Genomic DNA, 14,888 nt, shown 5'->3' on the forward strand with positions numbered 1-14,888 from the left:
TAAGAAGATTTTTTAAACTTTATTAAATAAACTTACTAATTCATAATATTAAAGAAGCATTTGATAGGAAAGACAATCAATCACCCATCTCATCTGTCTAAACATACTGTTCATTTTTGCATATTTTCCCATGTACTAGGGGCTTGCGATCCTTCCCTGGGTGTGATTAGGACTCTGGGGCAGGGAGGTATTTCCACTTCACATTGCATGGCAAACGTAAATCTTGTACTAATGGGCTTTTGTGCTGAAGGTATGAGACTAGAGTGAACAGGTTGCCCTTTGGATATGATTATTTTGCAATTACACCTTTCCTTTAAAGTAGTTACATTGGATAATTACAACTTACTGAATGTCTTTCAACTTCACCATGCTACACTTACCTCTCTGTTCTCATTTGAGATGTGTTTTAGTCTATTAAAAAACTATGTAGTAGGAAATCCAGTTTCCCAAGGTAGTCAGAACTATTGGTGTGTTAACAGGCCTCAAAAAAAAGCAGCTTATACCTCCTTTTTCTTTTCCTCCCCCCCTCCCGCCCCCCCATGCCTCCTTTCTCCCCCAAGGCTAGTCCCAAGTATCACCAGCTGGCCTCAGCAAGTCCCAAGTATCACCAGCTGGCCTCAGCATCACTCTGTAGCCGAGGACAGCTTTAAACCTCTCATCCTCCTGCCCCCATATCCTGATTGCTGGGATGATGGGCATGCACCACCAGGCCCTGTTTATTCCGTGTTGTGAACGGAGCCCAGAACTTCCTGCGTGCTGGTGCTAAGCAAACACTCTACCAACTGAGCTACCTACCCCCTGAGCCCTATTTTCTGCTTTTTCTGCAGTCCATCACTGGGGAAAGTCAGGGCAGGAACCCAAGGCAGGAGCTGAAGCAGAGTCCATAAAGGAGTGCTGCTTATGGCTTGCTCGCCATGGTTTGCTGACATGCTTTCTTAGACAACTCAGGACCGCTTGCCCAGGGGTGGCACCACCCACAGCGGGCTGCTCCTTCCCACATCAATCTTTAATCAAGAAAACACTCTACGGACCTGCAGACAAGCAAAATGATGAAGGCATTTTCTCAATTGAGGTTTCTCTTTTCAGATAACTCTGACTTGTGTCAGGTTGGGGGAAATGGTCATAAAAAGAATACTTGGTTTGCTCAATAGACCTGCTCAATATAAAACTGTTCTAGATGGTCTGCTAGGACAGAAACCCAAGTCTCACCCTGTCTTCTGGTTTCTTAAAATCTTGCTCCTGTAGCAGACACACATCACACAGAAGTAAAAGTAACAACAGCACTCTAGTTCATCTGTGAGCTAAGTCTTATCTACTAACTGCACCAATTAAAACCACTTACAATGGTACAATTACTAACCTAGTCAATACTCAGTGGCAGTTTAGCTCATTAAAACCAGCCCTAGAAACTATATCAAGGTGCTTGAGAGGTGCCTCATCCATTATGAGTACCGGCTGATCTGTTTCATAGGACCCCAGGTTGGTTCCCAGCACCCACATGGTGCTTGCAACTGTTTATAACTCCAGTTCCGGGTGATCTAACACACCCTCTTATGACCTCCACTGGCATTGCATGGATACAATGCACAGACATACATTCAGATAAAACACCCAGTTATGTTAAATAAACAAATAGATGGTAGAGATTGTATGTACTCCAGTCATGGGAAGGGTAGTGTAGTATGTTAATCAGCTTCCCCAGGAAATGTTTATTTCGACTCAGAATGTTTATTTTGACTAAAAGAGGTTTTAGTCCATCACTGGTGGATGCTGTCACTTGGACCTGTGGCAAATCAGGTAATAGAGCGCTCCACTCATCTTGTGACACCAGAAAGGGTGGGTCCCCAAGATCGCCTTCAAGGGCTCATCAAATGGCCTCCTTTCGTTAGATACCATCTCTTGTAGGCCTGCCAGTAAGTAGCTCTACAGGCTGGGGACATACGCCTTTGAAGGAACATTTAAGACCCGAGTCATAATATGTGGACTACATGCCGTTTCTGTTTGGGTATGGGATGGGTAAAACAGTCCAGGAATATTGAGAGGATTCACGGAAAGAGAAGGGCACAGTAAAGAAAATTACAGTTCTGAGGAAACAAGGTTTCCTTCCAAGAGAGGAGCACGGCGCTTCCTTGACCTTCGTGTCTGAAGTGTCTCGTTCCTTTCTCTGTTATCAATAAATGCTATCTGGTCAACAGAAAATAAATACAATGAGCTAAGTTGTCAAGATTCTTTTAAAATTTGTTATTGTGTTGTGCATGATAGAGGAGAGACGTGTGTGTGTGTGTGTGTGTGTGTGTGTGTGTGTGTGTGTGTGTGTTTGTGTGTGTGTAGGACAACTTTGGGGAGTGGATTCCCTCCGTCCACTCTTACAGGGTAGTGGAGATTAGACTCAAGCTGCCAGACTTACTTGGAGAGGACTACTTAGCAACTTCGTCAGCCACAAAATAATTTTTGTGTATTTATTTACTTGAGAGAGAGTCTCATTATGTAGCCCTGGCAGACCTGGAACTCACTTTATAGACCAGGCTGGCCTCCCAAATGCTGAGATTAAAAATGTGTGCCAGTACATCATACCCTGCTCCAAAAATAATTATTTGTTTGTTTGGTTGGTTGGTTTCATTTTTTTCAAGACAGGGTTTCTCTGTATAGCCCTGACTGCTCTGGAACTTGCTCTATCGACCAGGCTGGTCTCAAACTCACAGAGATCTACCATACCAGCTCAAAACTTAATTTTTAAATGTGTGAAGTCCACTTATTTTAATAGGGAAATGGACTTGAAACTTTTTTTTTTTTTTTTTAAGATATATTTCTTCTTTTATGGGAGAGTGCTACTCTCCCTACTCTCCCATACCATGTGCACGCTTGGTGCCCAAGGAGGTAAGAAGAAGGTATCAGATTCCCCTGCAATTGGAATTACAGATGATATACTGTGTGGGTGCTGGGAATTGAACCTGGGTCCTCTACAAGAGCACTGAGTACTCATAGCCACTGGGCTTTCTCTCCAGCCCCAACTTTAAATGTTCTTACACAATTCAAAACATATGGTAGAGATACAAAACTTACCTAGGGAGTGGAAACAGCGCGTGATTTGACATAGTATGACATCAGTACCCGAGAGTACTGAATCTCAACTTGTGAATTGAAGAGGTGTTTCTTCAGGGTAAAATACAAGTGAAAAGAAACGACCCAATGTTTGTAACACCTTTAACTTGGAAGTTTAGAGATGAACCGTGATGGATGAGTTTCCATGGTAATGTTATAAATAGAGGCAATCATAAATTCACATGTGTGAGAAGAAATAATCAGTGTAAACGCCTTGAGACAAGTATTTTTAGTCTAGCTATAAATAAAACAATGAATCATCCGTATGCTATGCAGATTTAAAGTGGGTAAATTTAGAATTTTTTTTTCTCTTTACAAAGCTTCATCGTTTAGGGAAGTATATCTTTAAAGTTCAGATAAATGTCCCCGTGAAAGCTGTGTGGTGCTGGAAACTGTTGAATGCTGTGTGTTGTGGGAATGCTGTCTGTACTGGCCGAACTGTTTCCACTGCGGACATGGGCAGCCATGGACATCTTAGATGTGGCTAGTGAAAGTAAGGAGCTTCATTTTCAGCCCTGTGGTGATGGCGCACAGCTTTAATCCCTTGGGAAGCAGAGGCAGGCAGATCTCTGTGAGTTCAAGGACAGCCAGGGCTACCCAGAGAAACCCTGTCTCAAAAAACAAACAAACAAACAAAGCTGTGTTTTCCTTTTCATTAATTTGCATTTAAATATTTGCTTTGTGTCTGTCATGTTGTTAAGACAGTAGGAGCTGGAGAGCCAGCTCAGTGGTTAGGGGTGTTTATTGCTCTTGCAGAGGACCTGGTTGACTTCTGCCTCCCACAGGGTGCCTCATTGCCTCTACCTCCAGTCCCAGGGGATCAGACAGCCTCTTCTGGCCTCCGAGGGCACTGCACCCCTGTAGTACATATACATATGTGCGGGCACCTGCTCATACACATAAAATAAAAATGAATCAACCTTTTATAAAGACAAAATGAAATATACTGTGGTGAACATGTCTTGCCGGATCATTTTGGATCCAAAATTCTTTGGCTCCTAACTTTTTCCTACCTAGTTCTAGTTAGAGCTATTAACCATTCCTGACTTAGGCTTGTTTTAAAACACTGTCTTTCCTTGAAGAGCTTCTCTGCGTCATAAATGTTAAGCCCCAACAAGCTAGTTTTACTATTACTAACCCAGAATACTGAACCACAGCTCAGAATTATGGGTGCTGTTTTCTCTGAAGTTAATCTCATTATACTAAAAAAATAAAAACACGTCTTAAAGTTTAGTATAATGCTGAAATGCTTGGAATAAAATGTGTTGATGTAATGACATACTTTGAAATGCATAAAAAAGGAAAATGGATTAATGTTGATACAGATGTCATAAAGCAGCTATAAACAGTGTGTGGTATTTGTGGTAGACGTCAGCCTCTCTAAACGCCTTTTTATCATAAGATGTGCAGGGATGTTATTTATATGACAAATTGTTTCATAATAAAATGCTCTAACATGTTATGTGACAAATATAAGAATATTAAATATTTGAAAGTATCTTTTTTTTCCTCGGGTCTTACCACGTCTCCGTTAAACAGAGCCAAGGAGCCATAACGGAGCGTTTGCGGAGTTTCAGCATGCATGATTTGACAGCTATCCAAGGGGATGAGCCTGTGGGACAGAGACCCTATCAGACTTTGCCAGAAGCGAAGAGGAAGAGCAAACAAGCCAGTGAGCCAACGGGTATGCTCATTTGTTGTGCTATACGGGGGGCCTTTCATAAATGGGCTGCGGCTCAGGGTTGGGACTACATAATACATGGTACTGGACACAGAACTCACTTGGTTATTGATAGCGTGACTGTTGAGACAGAGTCTCATGGAGCCTGTGCTGGCCTCAGACTTTCTATATAGGTGGGGCTGTCTTCAACCTCTTGATTCTCCTGCCTCTGCCTTCCCAGTGCTAGGACTACAGGTATAAACGACCACACCCAGCAAAATTTACTTATTTTAAGCATATATTTTGGAGCTTCCTATTTGGTGTGTTGTCTTTCCATTTTCCAGACAGGGTGTCATAGCCCAGGCTTGCTAAGGATGACCATGAACGTGCTGGTCCTCTTGCATCTAACCTCCCAAGTATTGTGCCCGGGGGATGCGGCACCACACCTGGTATAAAGCAGTCCTGGGGATAAACTCCAGGGATTTACACAAGCACTCTCCCAACTGAACTACATCCCCAAGCTGTTGCGCCTTCTTTCCAAATTTTCTCTAAGTCAGACGGCTACTTGCCTTTTGCTGCCCACAGAAATCATGAAGCTAGCTGGGCATGGTGGTGCACGCTTTTAATCCCAGCACTGCAGAGAGGCAGGTGGAGCTATGTGAGCTTGAGTCCAGCCTGGTCCACAGAACAAGTTCTGGGACAGCCAAGGGTACACAGAGAAACCCTGAAAAAAAAAAAAAGGAAGGAAGATAGATAGGTCATGCAGCTAAAAGCATAGCTGTGGCCTCTCGGGCGTCTGGGAGTTTTTAGGAGCTGTGGACATGGTTCAGAGCTCGCCCCTGCTTTAGTTCTGACTGGTCACCGGCACTCTCTGTTCGAACTGTCAGTTGACATCTGTGGAGTCTCATGGGTAAGCACGCTGTAAGTTCTGTGAACAAGTAAGGACATTGACTCACAGGTGAGAAGTCTGAAGCACATGACAACTGCTGACTCAAAACCGAAATGAGATCAGTCCAGCGGGAAATGGGTTGAGATCGCACACTCTAATTCAAGAGCTAGCTTGTAGGCATCTTCTGCAGAAACAATGAGCCTGTCACGGTGGCTGTGTCTTGTGCCTTGCTTGATTGAACTGGTGTGGTCTTGGAAGCCAGCACATAAACAAGCAGAGTGTCTTCATCCTGCGTCACATCTGCAGCAATCTTCATTCGTGTCCAGGCTGAAAACTAAGATGCTGAGGACATTCTCTTTTTTTTTTTTTTTTTTTGTCATTTTTTTATTTTAATATTTTTATGTGCATTGCTGATTGGCCCGCATGCATGTCTGTGTGAGGGTGTCGGATCCCCTGGAACTAGAGATCCAGACAGTTGTGAGCTGCCATGTGGGTGCTGGGAATTGATCTTGGGTCCTCTGGAGGACATTCCTCATTATAAAGCATTAATCGTTCTTTCAAAAACTACGTTCTCTTGAGAGGGAGGCTGAAATTCATCACGTTATAATAGCTCAAGCTCATTTTTAAAATAAAATGACAGCCTCTCCCTTTTTCCTTTCTTTCTTTTTGAAAGACCGAGTTTTGTAGTGTAGCCCAGGCTGGCCTTGAACCCTTGGCAATTCTCCTGCCGCAGCTTCCCAAATGTTAGCTTCCACACCTTAGCCATAGCTCCTCTTCAAAAAGTAAAGACTGGGGCTGGAGAGATGACTCACTGATTGAAGGGCACACTGCTCTTGAAAAGAACCCAAGTTCAGTTCCCAACATTTCTTCACAGCTGCCTGAACTCCATGGGTACCTGAACTACATGCACATATCTGTATTTACCCATACACAGATATGTATGTATATACATACATGTAATTTAAAATAATAAAAGTAAAACTTCCACTTTCTCCAAAAAATGAATATACTTAAAATGGTGGCCAGTGTCTGAAAGGTTATACTCAAGCTAACGTTGGTTAAAGTAGTGCTTTTAAGAATGAAGACCCGAGGCTGGGCTGTGGCTCAGTTAGTAGAGGGCTCGACTAACATACAGAAAGCCCTGGGTTCCATCCCCAGCAGTTCATAAACAGGGCTTGGTGGTGCACACCTGTAATCCAAGCACTCGGGTTTGGAAAGAGGTGGGAACAGGAAGGATCAGAAATTCAAGGCCAACCTCAACTACCTAGCAGTGTTTGGCCAGCCTGGGCTACATGAGACTCTGTGTCAAAACAGAGAGAGAGAGAAAGTTACCATACAGGAAGGAAAAACACATCCCACATCCTGAAGAAGACAAAAAGAAGCCATCAGAAGCGTTCTCATTATCTGGGCAAGTGGTGCACAACTGTAATCCCAGCACTGCGGAGGCAGAGGCAGACGGATCTCTGAGTTCAAGGCCAGCCTGGTCTCACTCTGTAGAGTGAGTAGAGTAGCCAGAGCTGCATACAGAAACCCTGTCAGAAGAAGACAGAGGATTGGGGGAGGGGGGGACAAACGAACAAGAAAGCCCCCGTTGTCCATTGTAAAAACCCCAAACAGTTTCCTAAAACAATCACAGTCTCTTCGTTTGCTCAGAGTGTGGGCTAGCCAGGCTCACTCAGCAAAGTAGTTCTGTTCAGGGTCTCATGCAGCTGTGGTCAAACAGCTGCTGGGGCTGGAGCCGCACACCCAGAGAGGAGCTCACGCGCACGTGTCCCTGTCAGAGCCTGGAAAAGCCAAGCAGCAGGTGCTAGTCTATGTGTCCTCTCTGTGTGGACTCCCAGTCTCTGAGGGAGCTGGAGTCATCTGCCAGTGTCCCACAAGACGCTGGCAGAAATCCCACTTGGTGCCTTCGCTACGTTATTAGTGGTGATTTGTTGAGGCAGCTACAAAAGCCTGGGAGGTTGAAGGAGAGGAGTCCGGGAGTCATGGACCAGCCTCTTGGACTTTCTGTGAGTTTAAAATGAGCTGATCATTTTGGATGACAAGCTGCCAGATAAGCGTTGGGAGCTATATGTACCAGACTGCTCGTCTCATTCGTAATAACAAAAGCCAAGTGCCTACAGTGGCAGTTTGTTAGCCCTGAAAACTAACTGAAACATTCTGAGGAGGAGAAATCAGACAGTAAGACAGCGTCTGTTTGGATCCCGTGTTGTAAAGGCACAGGAGTAAGGATTAAGAGAGGTGAACCTGTTAAGTGTCTGTACATACTGGAAAATCCAGAGGGTGTTCTAAAAGGTTAACACTGTCTAGTTTTGTATGGTGTGTGTGGGGTGTGTGTGTGTGTGTGTGTGTGTGTGTGTGTGTGTGTGTTCTGTTGTTCAGTTAGGGGGTGTGGTTTTTTTAGTTTTAATCCATTACTCAAAATCAGAAATAGCACAATACTCTTATTTTGATTTTTTTTTTTTAAAGGGTTTCTCTCTGTAGCTCTGACTGTCCTGAAACTAGTTCTGTAGACCAGACTGGCCTCGAACTCACAGAGATCCACCTGCCTCTGCTTCCCAAATGCTAGGATTAAAGGCATGCTGTACCACCACCTGGCTTAATACTCTTATTTTGAAAAAAAAAGTTAAATAATACAATGGAAAACTCTCTCTATAAATGACAACCTCTAAATTTTTTTCTGATTTACTTTCTTCATTATACAGTAGTTATTTTTAAACAATGCTTGGCAGTTTACAAAAGGAAAAATTCAAATACATAAAAGCCTGCTTCCCGAGACATACAATGGTCTGGGGGCTGTCAGTAAGGCTCAGCTGGGTGAGTAGAGGAGCTTACCACTAAGCATGATGACTTAGTTACATTTACTTAGTTACATTTCCAGGACCCAAGCATTGGAAGGCAAGAACCACCTCCTGCAGACTGACCTTGAACAGCACACGTGCATGACCATACACACTTAATAAATAAATGTAGCTTTTTTTTTTTTTTTAGAGGAGGCAGAGGACTAGAGAGATGATTTCATGGTTAAGAACAAATACTGCTCTTTCCGATAACCAGAGTTTAGTTCCCAGCACTCATGTTGGTCAGTTCATAGCCTCCTGTAACTCGGGCTCCAGAGGATCAGGTACCCTCCTCCGGCCTCTGTGGACACCTGTACTAACATGCACATACCCACACAGAGACACACATACACATAATGAAAATTAAAATAATCTTTTAAAAAATAACATAAATCTCTTCAAAGAGAGAGAAAATACGGCTTCATTTTACCCTAAATGAGGAACATTTCCCTGGCATGCTTGAATTTCCTCCCAAGTCTCTGCTGCTCCAGCTCTCTACATTCACACTCACTTCTGCCTGGGATATTCTTCTTTTGACTACTACAGAAAAACAAAGGATTCTGGCCAAAATAATGCCTGATTCTGCTTCCAAATCCTTCCTGATTTCGAGCCTAGATGTTTGGCAGCCTAAAATTGTTCTGTCCTAATATATAATTAAAGTCGTTTATGTTATTATAAGAGTAAAAAGCATATTAGCAACTGCTCACAGTTTGCATTGTAAATCCCAAATTATTTGTGTCCTGGGCGAGCTGACTAATAGACATTTGTTCCACGTCATTTTCCTGACAGAAAAACTCATCCTTGCTTCCTCCTGGCCCCTTATCCTGTGCTTCTTATCTTTATTAGAGAGGGATTTAAAGCTTCTTAGGGCCGTGTAACTGTACACACACCCTCACCCCCTGCCTTCACTGCCTTGGACTGGCCCTTGTCTGCCTTTCACCAGAGGCCTCAGGTTTTGCTTCTCAGAGCTATGTCATCATCCCCCAGGGCTCCTTAGAGATGCTCATCTCTGCCCCACCCCAGGCCTGCTGAATCTCAAGCTTCCAGGGGTGGAGCCCAGCATTATGTCCTGACAAGTCACCCCGATAAGACAAGCCAGTGTCTGAGGACCTTCTCTTCGAGATGGGGTGCTCTTGCTCCTGACTCCCAGCCTGGAATACTCCCTAGAATTCTTAGAGTAACCATCCCTCCTGGATGCTTGCATAGCAGACAGAAATGAGTATTTATAGGTCCACGGAACAGCTGGCCCTGTGGGCCCTGGCTGATCTTGGTGCTGAACATTTCCTCTAACGTCTGTGTTATGGCCTGTGGTTTCCCTCAACTGAAACTTCCTGCTCTTGATCAGCACTGTAACCGTGCTCCAGTGAACTCACCTCTCCCATTGTAGCCCCTTCGTGTCTCTCTTGGCATCCCCTGTCATTCCCAGTGTTGACCTACCGTGTGACAGGTGGGAGAGGGGCTTGGGTCTTAATTAAAGTCAGAGGCACAAATGACAGGCCTAAGACACATTTGGGTTTTGTACAACTCATGTGAGGGTGAAAAGAAACTTTACAACATTTCTGATTATTTTTCTCTAAGTTTTTTTTTCTTGGTTTTTTTTTTTTTTTTTTTTTTTTGTTAAAAACAAACAGGGTGTGGGTATTAACTTCATTGTCTGGGGTGGGTTTTTTGTGTGTGTTGTTTGGAATTGTTATTGTTTTGTTGTTGTTGTTTGGGTTTGGCTTGTCTCTCTGTTTTGTTTTGTTTTTCCGAGACAGGGTTTCTCTGTGTAGCCCTGGCTGTCCTGGAACTCACTCTGTAGACCAGGCTAGCTTCAAACTCAGAGATCCACCTGCCTCTGCCTTCCAAGTGCTGGGATTAAAGGCATGTGGTGTGTGCCTCCACCACCTGGCTGTGTTGGGCTTTTTTAATTTTAAATATTATTATTGTGCCCTTAGGGATCAAAGGGCAATTTTGGAGTCCTTCCCTCCTTCTACCTTTTTACATGCCTTCTCGAACTCAGGCTGAGTCACCTTCCCAGTCCTGTTTTGACTTGGGGTCTTCTTACCTTTAACTCGGGCAGACCTTAAACACACATCAGTCCTTCTTCTCTACTTCCTGAGTTTTTAATGCTCCTGGTGTGTATCATGCCTGACTGTGTGGTGTATGCTCCTCTATCTCTCTCGCGTATTCCTGTGAGGCAGGGTCTCTCCCTCAACCTGGGGCACGTGTATTTTTGCTACGCTAACAACCTGGAAACTCCAGAGATCCTCTTGTCTCTCTGTGCACAACACACACAAATGTACACACAGCCCTGGAGAGTCCAGAGCACAATGCCCAGATTTTACTTGAATTCTAGGACCCGAACTCAGCTCCTTATGCTTGTACAAGTGCTCTTACCTACTGAGCTGGCTCTCCAGCCCTCTGGATGATTTTATTTATTTATTTACTTATTTATTTATTCATTCATTCATTCATTTGGTTTTGTCGAGACAGGGTTTCTCTGTATAGTTTTGGCGCCTGTCCTGGATCTCGCTCTGTAGACCAGGCTGGCCTCGAACTCACAGAGATCAGCCTGCCTCTGCCTCCCAAATGCTGGGATTAAAGTCGTGCCCGGCTGGCTTATTTTTTAAAATAAAAATATTCATAATAAGATTGGGCTGCTGGCCATGGTGCCATCACCGTGAATTCCAGCCCAGTCTGGGCTACAGAAGACTCATCTCAAAAAAAAAAAAAAAAAAAAAAAAAGAATTAGGCAAATGAGTAAAACCGATCAGGGAGCAGTTCGTGGAGGAAATGAGTCTTCTGATCTTTATCTGAAGTAGTGCACAAAGCAAAAGTTCGTGGGGAAGGGCCAGGAGCACTTTTCAGATGAGTGGGAAGAGAGGCCCCAGCTAGACCCTCATGCCAGGCAGATGAAGAGGCAGCTGCCTGGTGTCCTGTGTCTAAAACATGCTGCCCTTGACCATTTGTTTAGCCTATGGAATTCCACTGAAAGACGGAGGTGAGCAAACCGATGAAGAAGCGGAGGGGCCATTCTCGGACGACGAGATGGTGACTCACAAGGGGCTGCGGCGATCCCAGAGCATGAAGTCTGTCAAGACCATCAAAGGCCGCAAAGAGGTCAGTGTGCAGCGGGTAGTTATTTTCCTAACGATCTGTGTGAGGGATTTCCTTCTACTTTGCCACTACTGACATTAAATAACCAGTGAATGAAGGGTTCCAATCAGAGGGCAGCATTGTAGCTGAAATTCTTCATTAAAAGCAGGTGTGTTAGGGATCTCTCGGGACACTTCCTCCCCCTGGAAATTTTGAAATAGGAAAGTCCTTATTTTGTGCTCTATGGAGAAAGTGGCATTTCCACCTAGCAAACCCCACAGTTACTGTGACTGTCTGTTGCTGCCCTCTACCTAAGCAAGGAAAGCTGCTAACAGAATTAACTACATAGTGTTGCTTTCAACAAGTCATACATGATAATTAAATAGTAGATATATACCCGCAGTCACACGGTGGCAGTGCGCTAAGGCTCATTTACTGACATTGTACTCAGCAAAATGTAAATAATAAGTCAGTGTTTTCATCCGTGATTGGGAATGTCCTGTGTACTGCCTACGCCCACCACATCGCCAGCTACGTTTCTGTGGGTGTTCTTAGTAAGGTTGTAACTTGCAAGGGCATTGCTTGGATGATTGATTGATGTGGGTGCTGTACGGGCATTTGAGCCAAGGGCCCCATGAAGGCTATGCAAACATTATACTTCTGAGCCACATTCCCAGCACCTTTTATTTTGAGACAAGGTCTCAATAAGTTGCCCAGACTGGCCCAGAGCTCCTGTGTGGCCCAGGTAGATCTTGAATTACAGTCCTTCTGCCTGGTCTCCCAAGAAAGTTGATGTTTTATGTTGGAAGAGTAAAACCATTACTATGACGATGAACTATTAAAACCTACCTAGTTTAAAAACTTAATCAGTCTGTTTGGTTTTGTTTGTTTTAGTTTAGGTTAGTTTTTTGTTTTGTTTTTGTTTTGTTGTTTTTGTTTGTTTGTTTTTTCCAGACAGGGTTTCTCTGTGTAGTTCTGGTGCCTGTCCTGGATCTCGCTTGGTAGACCAGGCTGGCCTTGAACTCATAGAGATCCACCTGGCTCTGTCTCCTGAGTGCTGGAATTAAAGACGTGTGCAACCACTGCCCAGCTGGGTTTCCTCTTATTAATACTAATACTTTTATTTCTTTAGGTGCGGTATGGTTCGCTAAAATATAAAGTGAAGAAGAGACCACAGGTGTATTTTTAGCATCTACACCTCACCTATCTCAAGACAAATAATCCTAACAAATCAACTTCATTTTCTAACTCAATGTATTTAGGACTTACACTTTAAATCTACCGATTGTGGCGATGATGGGATTTACTTTAATAACATTAGAAAGTTTGTTTCTTTTAACAATTACTTTTAGATATCAACTGCTAAATGTAGTTGTGTAAGGTTTATTAATGTGCATGTATATAACAACAGTTACAGAGAATCATGTTATCTGATTCCATCAGCAACATTGAGTGTCTGGGATCTAAGGGTGAAACATAGACCCAGGGTATACTTGAAAAGTCTCTGCTTCAGGATACACCTTGCCCTTCTGGTGTCACATTGTGTTTACGCCCATCCGTGCCACCCACATCTGTCACAGGAGAGTGGTGACAGCCACTGAGCAGCCAGTGTTGTGACAAAGACATACTGTAAGGTGGTGACATGTCCCTTACATAAGCCTTGGAAGCTTTCCACCATGAGCTGAAAGGTTTTGAAACAGATATTTGAAAACCAGGTGTCCACATAGCACTTTCCTGGCTGGTTTTGCACACTTGAAAATTGTTTACTTATTTTACGACTGTACATTTACTTTAAATTTTATCGATGCTGTCTTTTTTGTTGTCTGTGATATTCTGACATGTCAAAATTACGCCTTGAAATGCATCATCTCCTTTTCCTACTCATTTGTTTCATTTGTTAAATTCATTTGATTTATAGTAGGGACACATAGCTAACTCTTATTAAATTTTTACTTTTTGTTTTGCTTTTTGAGATAAGGTCTCTTGTGGCCCAAGGGTGGCCTTGAACTCCTGATTCTCTTCCTGCTTCCACCTCACAGTTGCTGGGATGACAGGTGTATATTATCACACCTGACTAATTTTAACTGTTTTTTAATTATATTCTTAACATCCAAGAAGTGATTAACACTAATCAGTTTCCATAGTTGAATGTGATGTGTTTTTATCAACAACAATTACGTTATTTTAGGTTTTAAAAAATAGCTTTTGCAGAAGAGAGTCAAGACCAGTGTAGCACTTAGTGTTTTCTTTTTTAGGGTTTTTTTGTTTTGCTTTTTGTTTTGTTTTGGGGGCAGGGTTAGAGACAGGGTTTCTTTGTGTAGTCTTGGTTATCTTGGAACTACTAGCTCTGTAGACCAGGATGCTTTGAACTCACAGAGATCCACCTGCCTCCGCCTCCTGAGTGCTGGGATTAAAGATGTGTGCACGACTACACTCAGTGTTTTCTGACTCGTGGAACTGCCCAGTGACCACACCTCATTCTCAAGCTTGGCAGAGGCAGATGCTGCCTTACAGACCTGGCAGTGACTGAAGTCATCTGAATCTTTTTCTGGCTGAGTTTATTCCCTAAAGATGAGTGTCAAGATAAAGCACAAGGATAGTTGATGCTACGTAGCACAGGCTCCCAGACAAAGACCGCCTTTTAGTGTAAGAGATTTAGAGGGATTGAACTCAGAGGCTCTTTGGATTTGCCCTACTAACTGCGTTATGAACCCTAAATCAGTGTATCTGGGGTGATGGATAACCAAAACTTCAATAATCAAACAAAATTTACTTGGGAGTGTCTGAGAGTCATTCATACATGACCTCTAGATGCTACTCTGAATATCTCCTAAACTGACTCACATTCTTAATATTGAGCACCAAATAAAAATTCAATTATTTTCCACAAATTTAATCTTGTATCTCCATCTGCTTTGATTTGACTCATAGCCTCTTTGTTACTAGAAGAATTCTTCAACTTCTGTTCAGACGTCTATCATAAATTATTGGAAAGAGTGTTATTTATTTTGCCTGGCCCTATCCTGCTCTGTACAAAGGCCATGCTGCATGCTTGGTTTCCTGGACAGAGGCAGTGTTACCTGATAAGACAATTGGATAAGTAAGTTACTCTGTCTCCATGGGGACTGATTGACACCATATTATCTTCTAGAAATCCAGTTTCTGTATTACACCTGCCCTTTGGAGCTACTGATAGGTGCCATGCTTGACATAGGCAAGACCCTGAGTTCAATCCCTGAATCAAAAAAGAAAATTAGTTAAAACAAACTTACCCATCTTTTAAGGAACTCATATACTATTTGGTTTTTTGGTTTTTTGT

General features: G+C 43.2%; 1 protein-coding gene across 1 annotated transcript in view; it reads left to right on the forward strand.

Annotated features, from left to right (window-relative positions):
• Reep3 (receptor accessory protein 3) overlaps positions 1 to 12,914 on the forward strand; it is a 78,146-nt gene extending 65,232 nt beyond the window's left edge. The window contains exons 6-8 of the mRNA XM_059282144.1: positions 4,642 to 4,786; positions 11,448 to 11,593; positions 12,702 to 12,914. Of these exons, the coding sequence (XP_059138127.1) occupies positions 4,642 to 4,786; positions 11,448 to 11,593; positions 12,702 to 12,758 (348 nt within the window). The 3' untranslated portion in view covers positions 12,759 to 12,914. The remainder of the gene's footprint in view (positions 1 to 4,641; positions 4,787 to 11,447; positions 11,594 to 12,701) is intronic.
• The last annotated feature ends 1,974 nt before the right edge of the window (positions 12,915 to 14,888 follow it).

The sequence above is a fragment of the Peromyscus eremicus genome, chromosome 16_21, assembly GCF_949786415.1.
Source record: "Peromyscus eremicus chromosome 16_21, PerEre_H2_v1, whole genome shotgun sequence".
Classification (NCBI taxonomy): Eukaryota; Metazoa; Chordata; class Mammalia; order Rodentia; family Cricetidae; genus Peromyscus; species Peromyscus eremicus.